Source organism: Nuphar pumila, chromosome 1 (assembly GCF_984573655.1).
Source record: "Nuphar pumila chromosome 1, dmNupPumi1.hap1.1, whole genome shotgun sequence".
NCBI classification, from domain to species: Eukaryota; Viridiplantae; Streptophyta; class Magnoliopsida; order Nymphaeales; family Nymphaeaceae; genus Nuphar; species Nuphar pumila.
In genome coordinates, this window is record NC_143249.1 from 172,499,082 (window position 1) to 172,518,863 (window position 19,782).

Here is a 19,782-nt window from a genome sequence, read left to right on the forward strand (position 1 = left end):
CATTTTCTGATGTACCGAAAACAAATTTTAGCTTGATCTCCTGGCTCTAATACCATGTAAGAAGATGAGCTCCTTCAAAAATGTTTGCCAGATCACCAATAAGAGCTCCAACCAAAGTATCAAAAATGAACACTCACAAGAACCAAAAAAAGTTCATACACAAATACCAAAAAAAGGGTATTCAACAAGAGGAAAAATAATAAATCTTATTGATGGTGATCCACACAAAAAATACATTATATGAGTGGGGGCAATGCCCCATATTTATATACAATAGAGGAGCAAGATGAGAGAATCTTTGGGCTCAATAGAGCTGTTGGGAGCAGAGTTACCAGTCGAGGAAGCGGGAGCGGTAAGCGAGGCACTTTCAAAAATTTAGGAAGCGAGAAACGTGGGATGACTTAAAAGAAAATTATGAACTGTCTCGAAAGCGACTAGGAAGCAAACCGGAAGCGAAAAAAATGAAAAAAATGAAAAAATGGGGGAAGCGTGCTTCCCAAAAAAAAGTGCGCTTCCTTGCACGTTTCGGAAGTGTGACGTTTCGCGCTTCGGGGAGGCGCGCTTCCGGTAACTCTGGTTGGTTGCCCAACGACTCTTTGTAATTTGACTTAGTCAAATGTTGACTAGTCAAAATACACTAAAAAGAAACTAAAAAATAAAGGAAAAAAGACCTACACTAACTAAACTAAAAGGAAAGAAATAAAAGTTCCTAGTTAACCTAGGTTACTAAGTCACACGGACTCAGCTAGGGAGGTGCCGCACCGGAGTCGACACGCCCCGACACGAGTGCGGCTTCGGACTCGGCCTGGACTTGGTCAACGCCGAGTCGGACTCGGTCAACGAGTCGAGGCTGAGTCCGAGTCCGTCCACATTTTGGACTTGTCAACTTTGACCGAGTCCAAAAATGTCCATTTGTCCCTAAAAAAATGAATTTTTTTATATTTTTATTTAAAAAAAAAATGCACAGTGCTGTGCAAAGTCACAATGTTGTGCACAGTCACAGTCACAGACTGTGTTGTGTCTGTGCACTTTTTAAAAAAAAAAAAATATATATATATATATATATATATATATATATATATATATATATATATATATATATATATATATATATATATATATATATATATATATATATATAGCCGAGTCCCCGTGTCCAAAAATTTTAAAATTGCGCCGCACCCGTGTCACACCCGCACCCATGTGACATAGCTAGGTTATGATACATTATTTAACAGTTGTACCTCACAATGGCACTAATAATAAAATGCCTTCGTGTTGCCTTAATGCATTTTTTTTCTAATCTTGTATGCATACAACATGCTATTGTTCATGCTATGTGGACTTGAAGATAACACATCGATGTTGGTAAAATTTTTAAACTTGACTCCCTGTCTAGGTAAAGGAAAATTTGTTACTGGTGACAAAAATACATGTATTCCCTTTCACAGCTCTCTTACATTCATACTTTCTCTGGTTTGTTAGATCTTCCTAATACCTTTTTAGTCCTTTTGTTTATCAGACGTAAAAGCCTAGTTTCTTTGTCTGCACCTTTTTATAATTCAAAGTTCTCATAGTATGCTAGGAGATGTTGAGTGGCATATTCACCCTTTAAAAATATCTGGACAAACTCACTCTCAATGTTAAAGGGGAAAATTTTGGAATTTATGAGCTTTTCTGGAGGAGGTGGTAAATATAATTTACTTGGATTTAGTTTAACCTAGGCCATTAATGGAGATGATGAAGAGAGGCTGCAAAACTTAGGTGTAAATAACATCTTAAATTGGCTTGGGGCTTATTAATGGAAGTGCACCAATGAAATGGTTGCAAAACTTTGGTGTTATACCTGAAAATTTTGTGTGTTCTTGAAACATCCGGAGCAATTAACTGCATCTTGGAGTTCTATTTCTCAATATTTTTTGCAACATTCTTCATTTTTCTTCTTGACTGATGTTACTTTCTTGCCTTTCTTTGTGTGGTTTATGCCTTTGTTTAACACACACATTGTTAGCCATTTTCTGTTTCAGTTATTATTCAAGTGTGCTTTCCAGGATGCTACCCAAGATGGTTGTCAGCATTTTGGCAATTCCTGAAAGAAGAGAACATGTCCTTTCCGACCATGATGCTTCAGAGGTTCTTAGAGATGCATTTTATCAAACAGAAGCTGCTATGGATCATCAATATGAGGTTTTTTCTCACTTCACCATTTCCCTAATGCCTTTTGAATAGTAAAGTAGGAAATATAAATTCGCTTAGGCATGTGAGTTCTGTGGGAATAACTGCTTTTTAGGTTTTGATGAACATGGGACTAGATATTCTTATGCCTTCGTAAATGTCTAGGGAAATTGAATAGGCTCATTGATGAGGCACTCCTCCTGTATCGGTTAAGTAGAAAAGCTAGTATGAGTATGATGAAAAGAAAACATGGGTAAGGCAAGGCCTTGGGGAGCAGTGGAGAAGAAGCATTTCTCAACCCTTATCTGTTATTTTTATTAGTTTATTCTTTCTTACAATATGGACAAGGGGACATAAAGTCATAACCTAAGCTGAGGTGGACTCACTTACCTCAGAGGTATGCAGAATGTCAAGGCTGAACTCCTTTACGCAAGAACTCATGGAGGTGGATGGTATTCTTAATCCATTTATATGACACCATAAGTACTGCATGCTTTCCCTCTGTTCCTACACAGGTTGCATAAGTTAATCCTGCAGCTAGCTTTGGGAACCATGTTAACAGCATACAAAGTTGATCTATTGGTCAACCATTCATCTATGGAATATCTTAAAACCAAGCTGCTTCATCTTAAAAGTAGGTGTCTGACCCCAAGTTAGATGCCTCACAAGAAATATATATGCACCAAAGTTATAAAAAAAGATAGCAGTGCATTAGAAAGCAAGTGTACAGAAAATGAGAAATCAGAGTTTTCTAGAAACAAACTGAAGCGAACCATGCAAATGGATGTTCATAAAGAGGTCTGTGATGAAGAAGGAAGGAACCTATGAGGAATCTATTGTGTATGGCAGTGCTTCATTGATTGATGGAAGAAAATTGTGACCATCTTTTAATTGTGGGTTAATGTAACCAATCTTGGTTAAATGATGTCTTTCGCATGTTATTGTTGACATGAGCATCTTGACTGGCACTTGTGGACATTCTGACATCTTTGGTCCTCATTGCTAACTTGAGTGAGGACTACACTATGAGTTTTGATTGAGTAGTTGTGTGAGGGATGTTCTCTGATGGTGGATACCTCTTCCTGGCCATAGTTGGTGAACGCTTTATGTTTTCTTGTCTTTATTCATATGTTCACTTTAGTATGAAGAACTCTTTTTTATTAAAGAAGAAAGACAGGTGAGAAAGATTGGACAAGAGGCTTAGAGAAAGTGATTAGGCTAAAGTTTGCACACGTTTTTTCATTACTGCATGGCCCACTGATGCGTGGCCATAATTCCTCTTTCAATGCTTTAGTCAGACCGTGTTGTTGGTTATTCAATATTTCCATATTCGTACTACCATCTCTTTTTAAGTAGTGCATCTGTGGTCCCACCTAAATTAAAGTAAGGTCTTTTAAGCATTTTTTTTCTTTTTGCTCTACAAAAGCCAATGCTTAGATGTCTTTAAAACCTTTCTTTAGTTATTGCTATAAAGCAATTAAGTTAATGGGGTTATTTTGGCTTATTTATCTTTACACTTATCAAGTGCATTTGTTGCAGAACCCAACCCCTATCTCCTCCCTAGCAATCTAATATTTGATAACCAGACACCACTTCATTTTGTTTATGTATGTTATGATTGACCTTTCTTCCCTGTGTCTTGTATGCTTAAGGTTTTATATACTTGATTCCTACTATTTTGGCCATGCTAAACACATCCATGGGGTTAGATTTGGTCAAAACAACTTCCTAATATGAGTTCCAACTAGAGGGTACCGTTTACTTTCCCTATATATATATATCTATCTATATATATATATATATAGAGAGAGAGAGAGAGAGAGAACCTAGCCATAATGCATACAATAAATGAAATGAAGGAAATAACAGAAAAAAATCTGTAAGAAACTTGAAAAGAAAGTTTGGGTTGGATTGGGACCCGACCCGGCCCACCTCGCACTTGGTGTGATGGTGGTACAAGTGTTAAGATTAATGTATCCTTTTTGTACATTTTTTGTATATATATAATATATTATATATAATATATTATTAAGTCAACTTATGTTGACTTAATACTAGTCGTTGGAATCTAGTCCAGTGGCTAGTCTTTCTAGCCATTGGACTAGGTTAAACGACTAGTCAATCTAGCCGTTGGACTAGGTCCAACAGCTAGTCAATCTAGTCGTTGGACCTTGCCCAACGGCTAGAGAGGACTCTCTCTCCTCCCTTTTTTCTATCTCTTCCTCTCTTTTCTCTCTATTTATATGGAGAGTGTGTGCATGTTGTTGTGGAGAGAGTGATGAGTAGTTCTAGGTATTTTGAGTGTACTTTGTAGTGAGGTTTTTATATATTTATTTTATTGTTCATTATGAATGAAACCATTTATTCACAAAACTTGTATTAGTTTGTATCTTGTTAGTATTCAAATGCATTTCGATTTGGCATTTGGATTACGATTTGGAATGTCTTGGGTTCCATGCCACTTCGTGACATGGTATCGGAGCAAAGCATCTTGGTCTTGGTATGTTCTTCGTGTTTGTGCTTCGAAAGAAATATTTGAATTGATGTACGGCTTGGACTCGAGACTCTTGTATTCCGGTATGTATTTTTTTGGATTCTCTACTTTAAATATTTATGGTATATATTTAAAAATGTGTTTGAAATATTGTGTACGAGTATAAGTGGCCTTTACATATTACTCTCTTATTGCCCTTGTAGGCATTTTCATTGTTCTTCTATTTAAATCAATACATGGTTCATTAGCATGCTTATGCATCATAATATGCCTTGGTTGCATAAGTTGATATATTTTGAATGTATTTATAGATATTGTTACTATCATTGAAATTTAATTTGTTATGATCAATTTGAGCCTTTGCATCTCTTTGAGACATTAAAGTATCACCTTTATATCTATGTTATTTGATATAGTTGTTGATTCATGTTTGCCATTGTTGCAAAGTATCATTTCTCTTGATTTGTTTTATGTGGGATTTTGAATTTCCTCATTGTTTTCGTTGTGCATTTATATGGAAATGGCTACCTTTTTTTTGAAAAACCCTTTTTCATGAATATTTTATCTTCTTTTTGTGTGGGTTTAACTCAAGGTTGCCAGACTAGGAAGCAAAAACAAGAAACGATATGGAAAGCGAAAGTGAGAAGCGATGCATTTAAAAATGTATATGAAGCGGGAAGCAAGGAATAAAAAAATAATATAAGAATTGAATGAGAATCGAAATGGAATACAAATAAAAACTAAAATAAAAGTGACTATTCTTAAATTTCTTGATTTTGTAGTGTTAATATTTAAATTTTAACAAAATCTAAGAATGATGACTGCCAATTTAGAGAAGGTACATGGAAGTGAGTGAGAAGGTAGAGAGGAAACACATAAAAAACATGAAAAGTAGAGTGAGAGAACATATAATAACAATTAGATGAAGCATGTGGAAAGCATAGGAGAAGCTTGGGAGAATCGAGATTCTTGTCAAGTTTCGGAAGCGAGGAGTATCACGCTTCCGAAGTGAGTTTCTAGGAAGTGGGCTTCCCACCTATCTAAGAAACTTCCAGTAACTCGTTTGACTCTTTGATGAGCTGTCTTGTTTAATTGTTCTCTTTTTTATCTTGTTTGTGATATTTAAAGGTTCATATTTATGTGTTAAATTTGACATGTTAAATATATATGTTTTTGATCTTTCAAAATTGTTTTTAAGCTTTTTTATTATGTTTAAAATTCTGTGCTTAAAATTATTATTAAAATAGTCTTAACACTCGTCTTTTTGGATATTTTCTATATATATTGTGCTTTTGGTGTGTTTGGCCTTCCTCTCTCCATAATATAAAACTAATATAGTTAATTTTTGAAATCTTCTATATATGTATAGTTGGGATGTTTTGTTAGCTCTATTTACAAATTTTCAAGTATTAATGATGTTGAAGATCTTAAAGGCCTTTTGTATAATAGAACATATGATTGAAGATCAAGAGCACCTTTTAAGGAAGCAGCCTATGAAAGAACTTGATGAAGTCAAATGAAAACTTTTTATGTAATGGGTTCTTTCTCTTGTAATTTGCAAACTTACTGTGAGTCACTAAGTTTGAGGGAGGGTGTTAAGATTAATGTACTTTTTTTGTACATTTTTTGTATATATATACATATATATATGTATATATATTTATATAAATGATATATAAATAATATTATATGTATATATATTATATATAATATATTATTAAGTCAACTTATGTTGACTTAATACTAGTCGTTTGAATCTAGTCCAATGGCTAGTCAATCTAACAACTAGAGATGGTTCTCTCTCTCTCTCCTTTCCTCTAGTTCTTCCTCTCTTTTCTCTCTATTTATATGGGGAGTGTGTGCCTATTGTTGTGGAGAGAGTGATGGATAGTTCCAGGTATTTTGAGTGTTCTTGAGTGTACTTTGTAGTGAGGTTTTTATGTATTTATTTTGTATTTTTATGTATTTTATTGTTTATTATGAATGAAATCATTTATTCACAAAACTTGTATTAGTTTGTATCTTGTTAGTATTCAAATGCATTTCGATTTGGCATTTGGATTACGATTTGGAATGTCTTGGGTTCTGCTCCACTTTGTGACAACCATCACCCGCAGCTGCCACACCTGACATGGGTGCATCAGTCCCCCATGATGCACTCATGTGACATAGGTTTCTAAAACCTTTTATCAGAGAAGTGAGTGCAGGAAATCACGTTTTTTTCTCCTCCATTGTGATGCAGGATTTTTGTGATCCAAACACTATTTCATATAAATTTTAGCTTAAAAATTTAAGTGAATTGCTTTCAAACATGAACTTGTCAAAATTGCCTTTTCATAAAAAGGTCATCGGGATGGGCCGTAGATTTTAGTACTGGAGACCCTTTCAATGACATGTGGAATTAAATAGATTAGTACCCATTATTTCTGTACCAAAAATCAAATCATGTTTAAGGTTTTCTCTTAAAAGCTCTTCAATTTATTTAATCTTATTGCCCTAATTATTTATATTTTGTTGTGCAGTATAATTTACACTCTTCTAATTGTTATGGGATTTCCTTTGGCAGGGTTGTTGTGCAACTGTCCTCTTAGTTTGGTCTGACTTACGTGAAGGCTTCTTTGCACAATGTGCAAATGTTGGTGATTCAGCTTGCATGTTCAAGTAAGCGAGTTCTGTTTTAATATTGTTAGTTAGTATAAGGGCTTATATAGCTGTTTCCCAATCGACATTTTGTAATGGTTTGGCCTTTTTTATCTGTTTGATGGGCTTTTCTGCAGCATGATCCTTGGTTGGTTTGCAATTTGCACTGAGGTGTTAGTGTTGGTCATCTTCATGGTTTGGGAAATTTGTTTTCCAATTTTTGTTTTGGAAATTTTTTCTTTTGGCAAGATCCACTAGTAGCGGATGCTAAAATCACATCTCCCTGATCTTTTGGGCAGAGTTATGGTCATGCTTCTATACTCTAATGCTCTTTCATAATGCTTGGATGAATGATGATCCTTGTGATAGGCCAATAAATTTTGGGATGTGCTGGAATATATATGGCTGTTATTTCTTAATGGTAATAGACATATTTAGCATTTTGTCATTGTGGTGACTTATGTGGGGTATAAAATAGTCCTAACCCTTTGGTTTATAACGAGATGTCACAAGGCCATGTTAATCAGATAATATACATAAAGTAGTTTCTATCATATATGTGAACCTTTTTAAATGAATATAATACAGTTGTACAATTTGCTATGTTATAAATATATCAGAGTCACCGATATCACTGTTATATTGAAAATATCATGATATTATGGGCTATTTAAAGGTAGCCGATAATATCAGGAATATATCATTATATTTTAAATATATCGGCAAATTATATATCTCGTGATAATATCGCGAAAGCCAAATTTATTAAAGATAAAAATTTGGAAAAAGAAGATATTATTGTGAAAGCCATAGAGCAGTTGATCTGGCTTCTGCATCATTAGATGATGACTCATCTTTTTTTGTTTTTTAGAAATTATGATGTTGAACAACTTTATTTTGGCATTGTATGGGCTATGACTTATGGAGTTATGGGTTATAAGTTATCTTTTTTTTTGGAGTTTACGTGTTATTAGTTGTTACTTGTTAGTCATTTCATGTTTATTTCTAAGTTCTAAATTGTTCTTTTTTTCCTATTGTTAGCAAAATGCTCTATACATGAAGTTGTAGACTGTGAATATGATCTAAAGGTCCAAAACATGTTAAAGATATATAATTAACTAATAATTAATAATAAAAAATATAGTTAACATTGGTCAATTTTGACCATGAGTGTTATCTACATGTTGGTTGGATCATAACATGGATAAATGGGTCGAGCCAAGTCCAAAACTCAGTTGATCCATCACTGAAGTATCCAAGTGCCAATGCAGATACAACATAGGTACAAGGAGCTAGTAGATTTACCCATGTTACATAAGTGGGAAACATACTTTCTATAAAAATCAATTTAAAAATAAGAAATGTCCCACTAAAAAATGAGTAGGGAGCAATGAAGAATCAGGATTCTTGCCATTGGTGATTGTGATTCCTAAGAATAGTGATTCTTGGATTTAACAAATCATTTTTTCGGAAAATGGATTAATCAATCTTGAACTTTGGAAATTGAAAAAATTAGCTCTTTTGAGAGCTTCTTATAAGCATATGTATCCTGTTTCGACAGGACATTGCAATCAGATACACCAACGCACTTCATGGCCACAATGAAACTAGTGTTGTATACAATCAACTTTGGGTCATTAACTTTATCTATTTCCTTTTGTAATATTGGTTACTTATTTTGCATTCAGTTGCATTCTTTTGTTTATATATATATATATATATATATATATATATATATATATATATATAATAAGTAATACCCACCAAGGGTATTTTCATATTTTTACTCATTGTAATAATTGTTGTCCAATAGGGACATCCTTGTCTTTTTCCTTTATTTCCTCATTGTATTTTTGTACTTGTGTAGGGGGGGCTTTATGGTCATTGAGACCATAAAGTTGTTGGATACTCCCAACGATCATAAACAGTTGGGAGCTCCCACTTCTTGGATGTAGCCTATAAATATGGGATAAGTTCCCATTTCTTAATGCTTCCTTAAGCATGTTATGTGCAAAAAAAGATATATTTTTTATGTTGATTGTGTTGATCTTCTTGACTCTTTGAAGTCTTGTGTGCACTTTGTGCTTGTGTAGTGCCTTAGTGCTTTGTGTATTATCCCATATTGGGTGTGTAATAGTGCATGTGCAATTTTGTTTTGTAATTTCTCATATTTCATTAAATGGTATCAGAGCCATAGTGCTCTTGGACTTGTGGAGAGTGGCCATGAAGTGTTCGTGTGCTCATGGTGGTTGAGGTGATTCAAGGAGAGGTATTCTTTCATATTTTATTTATTTATCTCCCTCTTCTCACACTCAAAATGGAGCATGATTCCAAGATAGATCTCTCCTTCAAACTAAATGGCATAAACTATATGATGTGGGATTCCGCCATAGAAAATAATCTTAAAGAAAAGAAGCTTTGGGGTTACGCGATGGGAGAACAAGTTAAAATTCTTGAAGGAGATGATCGTGCCAAAGTCATTAGTGATTATCAATCCAAAGTAGAGGATTGGAAAAGCAACCATGCAAAAATTTTTGTATGGTTTATGAACAATGTTGACATAAAAATATGTGCCAACATTGCTAAGTTTAGAAAGCCCAATGAAGCATGGTCATTTATGAAGGGTATGTATACCCAAAAAAATCTTGCAAGACTATTTTTTTCAAGTAAAGATAAAAACTACCAAGCAAGGAGACGTGAATGTCCATGACTTTTTAGTGCCCTATCTCATCTATGAGATGAGTTGACACTTTTGGAGCCAAAATGGGTTGCCATTAAAGATATGGAGCTTAGGCACCAACAAATGGAAAAAGAGCAATTCTTTTAATTCTTGTATGGTCTTCGCCCTGAATATAAGCAAATGAAATCTTCTCTTCTTCATAGATCTACTCCTCTTTAGAGGATGGTGTTGCTGAAATATGCCAAGAGAAAACTCGTCTTAGAATGTCTAAAATAGGAGAAAATGAAGTGTTGGCGGTATCTAAGCCCAACAACCATGTGAAGTCTTACAAACCTCAACCCTTTGAGAGGCAAAATAACTGAAGTAACAATAATAACTATAGTGGTGGTAACCTATGTGTAACGCTTTTTTCAACAAAAAAAAAGGTTTGGGATCCGACCGCATCCAACCCCCCACCCTCGTCTTCTTTTTAACCCCCCCCCCCCCCCCCCCGCAGGGGGTTTTCTTTTACAAAAAAAAGGAACGCAACCTCTAAGCTGCTCCCTCTCTCCCTGACGCTTTTCCCCTTTCTCATGCATCTCTCTCCCTCGACTCATCGGCGGGACCCGACCCCCTTCATCGCTACAACCCTCCCTACGCCAGCAACCCCCTACTCTCTCCTTATCTTCTTTTCTCTCACACTGGGCTCCCCTTCGCTGGAGCTGCCGCCGCTCCCGGGTAACCTCTCTCTCTCTTCTCTCTTCCCTCACCCTCTCTGTATGGCGCCGACCCTGCTGCCTCCCCCTTTCTCTCTGGTTCAGGCAGGAGCGTCAACGCTTCTGCCCTCCCCCTCGTCTCCCCTTTTTCTGTCGGCGGACCAGAGCCACCATTGTTGGTGGCTATGGATTTGCCAGGGGGGAGGGTGCCGAGCTAGGAGCGTGTCGTGACTAGCCTGGTTCGACTTCTTGGCACCAGGCCCATCTTGGTTAAACCCCATCTCGATCAAACCGAGCCTGGCTCGGTATAAGCCTTTTTTATTCTCTTTTCAGTCTGGCAGAGGCTCCTCCTGGAGCCATGGGTCTTTGACTCAGCTCGACGTCAACCTAGCCCAGCTCGCTTGAGCCTAGCCGAGCTAGTCACTCTCTCTCCTTGTTTTGGCTTACCCAAATCAAGCTCAATTCAGTTAGTATAACTGAACTAACTCAGTCATTTCCAAAACCAAGCCAAGCTAGGAGCGGGTCACGATTCCAAGCATGCACGACTCAACTGGTCGGCTCGAATCCGGTTCGGGTTCGACCCCCGCGATGCGAGCGTTGCTTATTATATTTATTTTAAGTGATTGCATCGTTGTCTTTCGCAATGCATTAAAATATCTTTTAGCGCACCCTATCGACACAACGGACTCAACACGCACACCGAGGCATGAGTCCCTGATAACCTATGCTTGGAATCGTCAGCAAATCCGACAATCTCTGAGGTAGGGAAAAGTTGCAGAAAGGACAATGGAAGGACAAATCTTAAAACTTGTGATATATATATATATATACTGTCCCAGGCCGATCTTTCGGAATTGGACATGTGCAATGCAAAGCTCTACTGATTGGAAAATGCATCGACTGTAGGAACGTGTGGTGTGCGTTGGCTTGATCGGTGACGTGCGGTGATAGCATGGCACGCGATAGGCAACAATATTGTCATTAGTGCATCGTTGTATGGTGGCACAGACGTGGAACATTGTTTGGTTAAGCAGTGCCAGCGGATCAGAGGATGTTGCCTTTGGAGATTTGGTTAAGGACCTCTCGGCTTGCAAGAGTTTCCCACGCGTAGCGGTTGGACGCACGGGGGTGCATGTGGGTTAGGGCTAATTCCCCCAGGGATCACAATAGGTGATTCCAACCGAGTATGGTGACTCAGGGCTAGGCTAGTGAATGCCTAGGCGCCGACGAATGAGTCTGGGTGGTGCTCTTCGCTATGGTGTTCAATCATCAACTGATCTTCAGACTGGGGGCCGCAAGGTCTTGTTCTTTCGGCGACGAGGTTTTGCTGTGTTGTGCGTATAGAGTCGCAATATGCTCCATGGCACGCAAGGCTAAGGCAAAGTTTGTGCCTCTTTAAAAAATGATAGCTGGTATGCGATGACTATGCACTAAGCAGCATGAACTACATAGAATACACATTTGAAAATGTGCTTGATCAGCTTCCGCTAGGCAGCTGCGCACGAGGTGGTGCGCAGGGCCAATGAAAATGATTTAGCACATGGAAAGGTGTTGGTACGCAACCTTTGTTCATTAGGTTGGTTAGCTTGGCGCGTCGCAGGTTTGCAAAGCATTCTATACCCGTGACATAGCAATTAAAAATGCTTGTGGCGGTAAGGAAGGACCGTCGCGCCACACCGACTTATTGAAAAAAGTAAGCCTGTGATAAATTGACATTAGAGTAGAAAGATTCACGAAGACCTTGTTGTTCATTGTGTGCGATACTGAAGAGGACAATGATAGTTTATCTTGGTTACGCAAATTTTTGCAGCTGAAGTGTGGTTGACTGAGCACAAAAACAAGATGTTGGCAGGATGGTATGAGACATCTTGACCATGATAAGCAGAAGTGTAAGGTTATTGTTCAGTTGACTAAGGGAACATAGATAAGCCAAAGATTTCTACCAATTGTGCATTAGGCTCATAGGTGGAGTGTGACATTTGCCTTGTGCATGCAGAGAATGCATGTTGGATTCAGCTGGATGGATTTGCACTTTTGGGTATGAGAGACTCAACTAAACTTCTAGATTCTCTCAAGATTGTGGGTTAGTGGAGTGCTCATGTTGAGCAGAATGCTCGTTGTTTTGGTCCCTTGAGTTGACAGATCCTCTATGGATTATGTGTGCGAAAAAAGTTGTTTGTGGCTCGTCAGTTCTTGCGAGAACATTTTGTTGACTCTAAGAGAGTTACAACATGCTGGCTTCGGGAGGGAAATTGCAGCGTTGGGCCAAAGGTGCCCACGTGAGGATGAGTGCCCAAGAAGACGCTTTGAAGGACCACTTTGGGGTGATACATAAGAAGGCATCCCTCACGTGAGGACTAGTTTGGACCATTGGAAAACCGCAAGTTGCTGCTTAAGGGAGTTGATGTCTCTGCGGCACGCATTGATGGTTGTCTTTCTCTGCAAGGACCACGAAGGGCTTGAAATTGCCCTTACTGAGGTTGAAAGGCACCCTAGCCATGAGCATAAAGATGACAAGTTTGTCGTGCGGGTGAGAATGACCTGCTTGTGTATAAGACTGCACTGGAGTCTCACGAGCAGAGAATGCTCGATGTTGATAAAGCAGAAGATCGTTGTCTAAGTGATCAGAGATGTATTAAAGGTATGAGACTTGGTGTGTTAAAGGTTGCGGCGATAGTGGATGTAAACCAGAACAAGTTGAGTAGGCTTAAGAAAAAGAGTAAACTAAAAATAAGTACAAAGGAAAATTGACATATTAGTGAAGATTATGTTCTTACCTACACCAGCATTGTCGAGGACGACAATGGTTTTGGGTGGGGGAGAATCTCCTAGGCCGATCTTTCGGAATAGGACATGGGCAGTGTGGAGCTCTACTGAGTGGAAAATGCATCGACTGTAGGAATGCACGGTTTGCGTTGGCTTGATCAGTGACGTGCGGTGGTAGCATGGTACGCGATAGGCAACGGTATCGTCGTTAGTGTATCGCTGTATGGCGCCACAGACGTGGTGCATTGTTTAGTTAAGCAGTGCCAACGGATCAGAGGATGTTGCCTTTGGAGATTTGGTTAAGGACCTCTCGACTTGCAAGAGTTTTCCATGCATATCGGTTGGACGCACGGGGCTGCATGTGGGTTAGGGCTAATTCCCCCAGGGATCACATTAGGTGATTCCAACTGAGTATGGTGACTCGGGGCTAGGCGAGTGAATGCCTAGGCGCCGACGAATGAGTCTGGATGGTGCTCTTCGCTATGGTGTTCAATCATCAACTGGTCTTCGGATTGGGGGCCACAAGGTCTTGTTCCTTCGGTGGCGAGGTTTTGTTATGTCGTGCGCATGGAGTCGCAATACGCTCCATGGCACGCAAGGCTAAGGCAAAGTTTGTGCCTCTTTCGAAAGTGCTAGCTGGTATGAGATGGCTATGCACTAAGCGGCATGGACTACATACTACCAACATTGTCGAGGACGACAATGGTTTTGGGTGAGAGACAATCTTCTGAGCCGATCTTTTGGAATTGGACATGTGCAGTGCAGAGCTCTACTGATTGGAAAATGCATCGACTGTAGGAACGTGTGGTGTGCGTTGGCTTGATCGGTGACGTGCGGTGATAGCATGGCACGCGATAGGCAACGATATTGTCATTAGTGCATCGTTGTATGGTGGCACAGACGTGGAACATTGTTTGGTTAAGCAGTGCCAGCGGATCAGAGGATGTTGCCTTTGGAGATTTGGTTAAGGACCTCTCGGCTTGCAAGAGTTTCCCACGCGTAGCGGTTGGACGCACGGGGGTGCATGTGGGTTAGGGCTAATTCCCCCAGGATCACATTAGGTGATTTCAACAGAGTATGGTGACTCGGGGCTAGGTGAGTGAATGCCTAGGCGCCGGCGAATGAGTCTGGGTGGTGCTCTTCGCTATGGTGTTCAATCATCAACCAGTCTTCAGACTGGGGCCGCAAGGTCTTGTTCCTTTGGTGACAAGGTTTTGCTGTGTTGTGCGCATAGAGTCGCAATACGCTCCATGGCATGCAAGGCTAAGGCAAAGTTTATGCCTCTTTCAAAAGTGTTAGCTGGTATACGATGGCTATGCACTAAGCGGCATGGACTACATAGAATATGTTGAAACATGCCTGATGATCCTGGTCGCTAGATCAAGATCTAGCGACCAGATGACACCCACACGCACGACAACAGGAAACTTGAGAAAAGAAAAGAGGGAAAAAAGAGAGGAGAGAGAAGAGAGAGGAGGAAAACTCGTCATTCTCTCATTAGACCCTAGTTCCTTCTTAAAAAGGAATTAGTAAATAATGGGTTACAAAAAGAGTCCCTCTACTTTTCACTAAAAGTATATTTCCTTTTTAATACTCCTGCTCAAGCTAGAGCATATATGTCTATCATGCTCAGCTTGTCACAACATCTGAGAAAGCCTACACTAGCAAGCAATTTAGAACACATCAGCAGCTTGATCCTCTGAAGTAACATGACAGGTGGAGATTTGTCCTGCCTGTACTAGATCTCTTATGTAGTGACAATCGACTTTAATGTGTTTCGTCGTCTCATGAAACACTGAATTATTTGCAATATAGGTGGTTGCTCTATTATCACACTTCATTACCATCGACATTGAGATCTGTACATGTAGATCTCTTAGAACAAATCTAACCCATATCATTTCGGCTACAGTTTGAGCCATGACTCTATATTCTGACTCAACACTCAATTGGGCCACTACTGTCTGCTTTTTTCTTCTCCAGCTTATTAAATTTCCACCTATAAACACACAAAACTCCGTAGTGGACTTTCTATCACTAATGTCTCCTGCATAGTCTACGTCAGAATATGCAACTTGTTAAAATGTATCATTCAACATTTGTAATATTATATATATTTTATATATATAAAGGATAATACATATTCATATATGGTATATATGCATATGTATTATCCTAATTATATATATAAAATATATATTTCACTATTTATAGGCATAGGGGTAGTTTAGACATTTCACAGTTTTACGCAGATTCCATTTGGAATATGTTTGTAATTTTATTTTTAATTTTCCTTTTTTCCTTTTTCTCTTTTTTGTGGTTTGTGCCACCTAGGGAGGCTCCCCAAAGAGTCGTTGGGGAGCCCCTAATGGTCACAAATGTGACCGTTGGGGGCTCCCAACGACTCCTTTGGGAGCCCCCTAGGTGGCTCCTCTCTTGTGTTATAAATAGGGGTCTCCCCCTTGTAATTCCTTCACTCCTACGAGGAGCTTATGCTCAATTGTATAGGGTTTTTACCCTCTTCTTCCTTTTTCTTCAATAATATTCAACTTATGACTTTATGTCATATTTACCCCTTTTATGGGTTTATGTATTAGCACATGATGTGCTTGTGTTGTTCCCTTGAGTGGGTATATTCGCACTTAATGTGCATGTGTATGGGTTCATTATCGAACCTTAAGTATTCAAAGTCACTTTCTAACATGGTATCAGAGCCAGGTCACGATGGGGTTGTCCTTTGATGCAACGGAAAGCGTGTTGATCAGGAAATGGTGAAGTATTCATTGTCCTTCTCTTTTTTCCTAAGTTTTCGGTATGTATCTCTTTTCTTAACATATTATGCATTATGAAACTATTTTTTGCATATGAAGTGTTTATAATAGTTGAATCACCTCTTTTCACATTTCGCATGTTCAAAATTTTTAAAATATCTCCTTTTAAATTTAGTAAACTTGTTTTGCTATTCAAATATATAATTCTTGTTTATATGTTTATCGATTACTCATCACATATAAATAGTAATTTATGTTCTTTCTTAAAATTGTCTTCAATTATGTGGGATTTATGATGATTACATAAGTATTTCATAAATTAACTTTTAAAGATTATATATGATCTCTTGATTAATGATCTTTGTTTAAAAAATCTTTTCTCTCATATAAAGTCTAATTGGTTTTGAGTTCCTCTCTTGTTTATGGATTTTAGTGCATTTTTTTGAAAAATCTTGATATAATTCTTGTATAAGAATCTCTCACATCTAAATCTTTGTTATGAATCCTAAGTAGTTCTTATTAATGATGTTTCAATGGTTTTGGTTTAGTTAAAGGATTTTGAAAAATTATTTGTGATAAATATGTTGTATGAACCATTGTGTTCATTAGGAAAGATCTTTTAAAATCTTCTCACACTATATAGAATGCATAGTGTATCTATTGCATCCTTTGGTATAAAAGATTTCATTAATTTTTGAGTTTTCTTCTAATGATACAACTTTATAAACATGTTTGTTTGTATTTTTCATATAAAGTTTCAAAACCTCTTGATTGTATCTCTAAGGATGCCTACATTGGCCATAATATGGTCTTCTTTGTCTTAAATTGCATTTATCAAGCATATAATTACATAATTAAAGCTTGAGAGTCTCAAGCATTTGCTTCCATTTTATGAAATACATGCATTATCGCATGTTTATTATTTATACGCTTTTTTGTATTTTGTTCAAGTGTTGTGTGAGTGCTTTCGTGCACTTCTTCTATAAAGTATTTATGCTTGTATGTGTATTGTCTCTTCGTAGACATTTTCACATGATACTCTCTTTTCAATAAAGAGATGTTTTTATTGCCTCCTTTAGGGCTTGTGTTTATTTTTTATGAACTTGTAAGATTGTTTCTTTTATCATTATGAATGCTTCCGCAATATCTTGGTACATGTTGTCCTAAATTTATACATTTAAGATTATTGCCATTTTACATCTTCGTATACATATAATTGCAAATTATAAAGGCTTGATTTGTTTCTTGGATTATATTGCAATTTCTTTCTCACACATGACATAGCTTAAATATTTCATGTTGTGTTTATTGAGTCTTTTGATAATGATCATGATTGAACATATTTTTCGTATTTATTATAAAGCATATTGTTGTGATTAATTATGGTGGACCTTTGAATCGGCCCTCTTTTTAAAATCACATATTTGGAAAATGATTTCCTTAAGTGTTCATTGCCTTTTTTATGACATTTATTTATATTCATCACATGTTATATGATGCATCAATCTTTTTTTGTATGGCCTTATTGTTATATTAGAGATATTTGTTAAGGTGAGTTAAGGGCACCTTGTGTTATGTCATTTTAGATTGTCCACTTGCCATATTATAGATGGTGATTGAGGTGAGTTATGGGCACCTTAGGACTCTAGAATGATTTGATATATGATCTCTAATTATGAGTGTGTCACTCATTGTTATGTCATTTTAGTTTGTCCACTTACCATATTATAGATGGTGGTTGAGGTGAGTTATGGGCACCTTGGGACTCTAGAATGATTTGGTATATGAGTGTGTCACTCGTTTGATGTTGGCCATTGATCTTTTGGATGCTCTTATTTAAATATAAATGTGATGGATATATTGTAATGAAATATGCGGAAGAATCCAAGAATGCTAAAGCATTCACTATGTCCCACACGGACAAATGCAACAAGCATAAGCGAGGAAATCCACTAAGGGATATACGAAGGGCCTTATAAAAAGGCTACGCACATGAAAAATAATATCACTATTATTGAAGAGGAGCTCTCAAGAGCAATACAACATACAAGGGGGGTTCCCCCTATTTATAAGAAAAGGAGACCAAAGGGGCTCCCAATAGAGTCGTTGGGAGCCCCCAACGGTCACAATTGTGACCGTTGGGGGCCCCAACGACTCCATTGTGGGGCCCCTTTTCGGTATCCAAAAATACATTTAAAAAATAAAAAACAGTGAAATAAAAGAAATAAAACAAGTACCCCTATTTGGGTACTTGTGAAAAGACCATAATACCCCTATTAGGTATTATGGTGAATATACATCTATATTTATATATGTATAGATGTATTATTACATATGTTTTAACACCCCCCTCAAACTTTACGGGGGAATGACCGAAAGTTTGCCAAGAAGGAACAAGAAGCGAGGAGCAGGTAGGGCTTTGGTAAAGAAATCTGCAAGTTGATATTCTGAAGTGACATATGGCAGTATAACTGTCCCACGAAGATATTCATCACGTACATAATGACAGTCCATCTCAATATGTTTAGTCCTTTCATGAAAGGTGTGGTTGCTGGCAATATAGATGGCACTTTTGTTGTCGCAACAAAGCTTCGAAGCACCGGTAATTTCGACTCCCATATCTTGAAGAAGACTTCGAAGCCACACAAGCTCCATTGTAGTGGTTGCCATAGCCTTGTATTCTGCTTCAGTAGAGGACAACGAGACTTTCTGCTGTTTCTTGCACCTCCAAGCAATTAGCGAATCTCCTAGAAAAACACAAAAGCCAGTAGTTGAGATTCGATCATTTGGGTTTCCTCCCCAGTCAGCATCAGTATAAGCCAGTAAGTCTAAGGAAGAGAGTGAGGATAAGAATAACCCTTTAGTCAAAGTATTTTTGATGTATCGAATGATCCGGAGCACAACACTCATATGCACAGATGTAGGAGCATGCTGAAATTGGCTTGCAGAGTGCACAACATGAGCAATATCCGGCCTGGTGATAGTCAGATAAGTGAGGGAGCCTATGAGTTGCCTGTAGGGCGTAGGATCATCCAGCAGAACTCCATCCTCCAGTCGTAGTTTAGCATTGATAACCTCGGGAGTCTCCACCTTTTTGTCATCTGAAATCCCAGATTTGGAACATATGTCTGCAACAAGCTTCATCTGTGACAATATATACCCTCGAGGAGAGTATGCTACTTCTATACCAAGAAAGTACCTGAGAAAACCTAGATCAGACATATCAAAATTATGTTTTAACATATTTTTAACATTAAGAATACCACTTTCATCATTGTCAGTGATGATCATATCATCAACATAAAGCAGAAGGATGATGATACTATTACCTGCACGTTTAACAAAAAGAGCAGTGTCAGTATAACATGAGCGAAATCCCAATTTTAACATGATAGCACTAAATCTATCATACCAAGCCTTAGGGGCTTGTTTAAGACCATATAAAGCTTTTAATAACCGAAGAGTTTGACCTTAGTTAACGCTAATTCCCTGCGAAGGGTCCATATATACTTATTCATTCAACTAACCATTAAGAAAGGCATTTTTAACATCTAATTGAAA

At 37.7% G+C, this 19,782-nt stretch overlaps 1 protein-coding gene across 1 annotated transcript in view; it reads left to right on the forward strand.

Annotated features, from left to right (window-relative positions):
• LOC149851289 (protein phosphatase 2C 70-like) overlaps positions 1 to 19,782 on the forward strand; it is an 81,374-nt gene that overhangs the window by 38,658 nt on the left and 22,934 nt on the right. The window contains exons 8-9 of the mRNA XM_089999826.1: positions 2,052 to 2,187; positions 7,236 to 7,330. Of these exons, the coding sequence (XP_089855952.1) occupies positions 2,052 to 2,187; positions 7,236 to 7,330 (231 nt within the window). The remainder of the gene's footprint in view (positions 1 to 2,051; positions 2,188 to 7,235; positions 7,331 to 19,782) is intronic.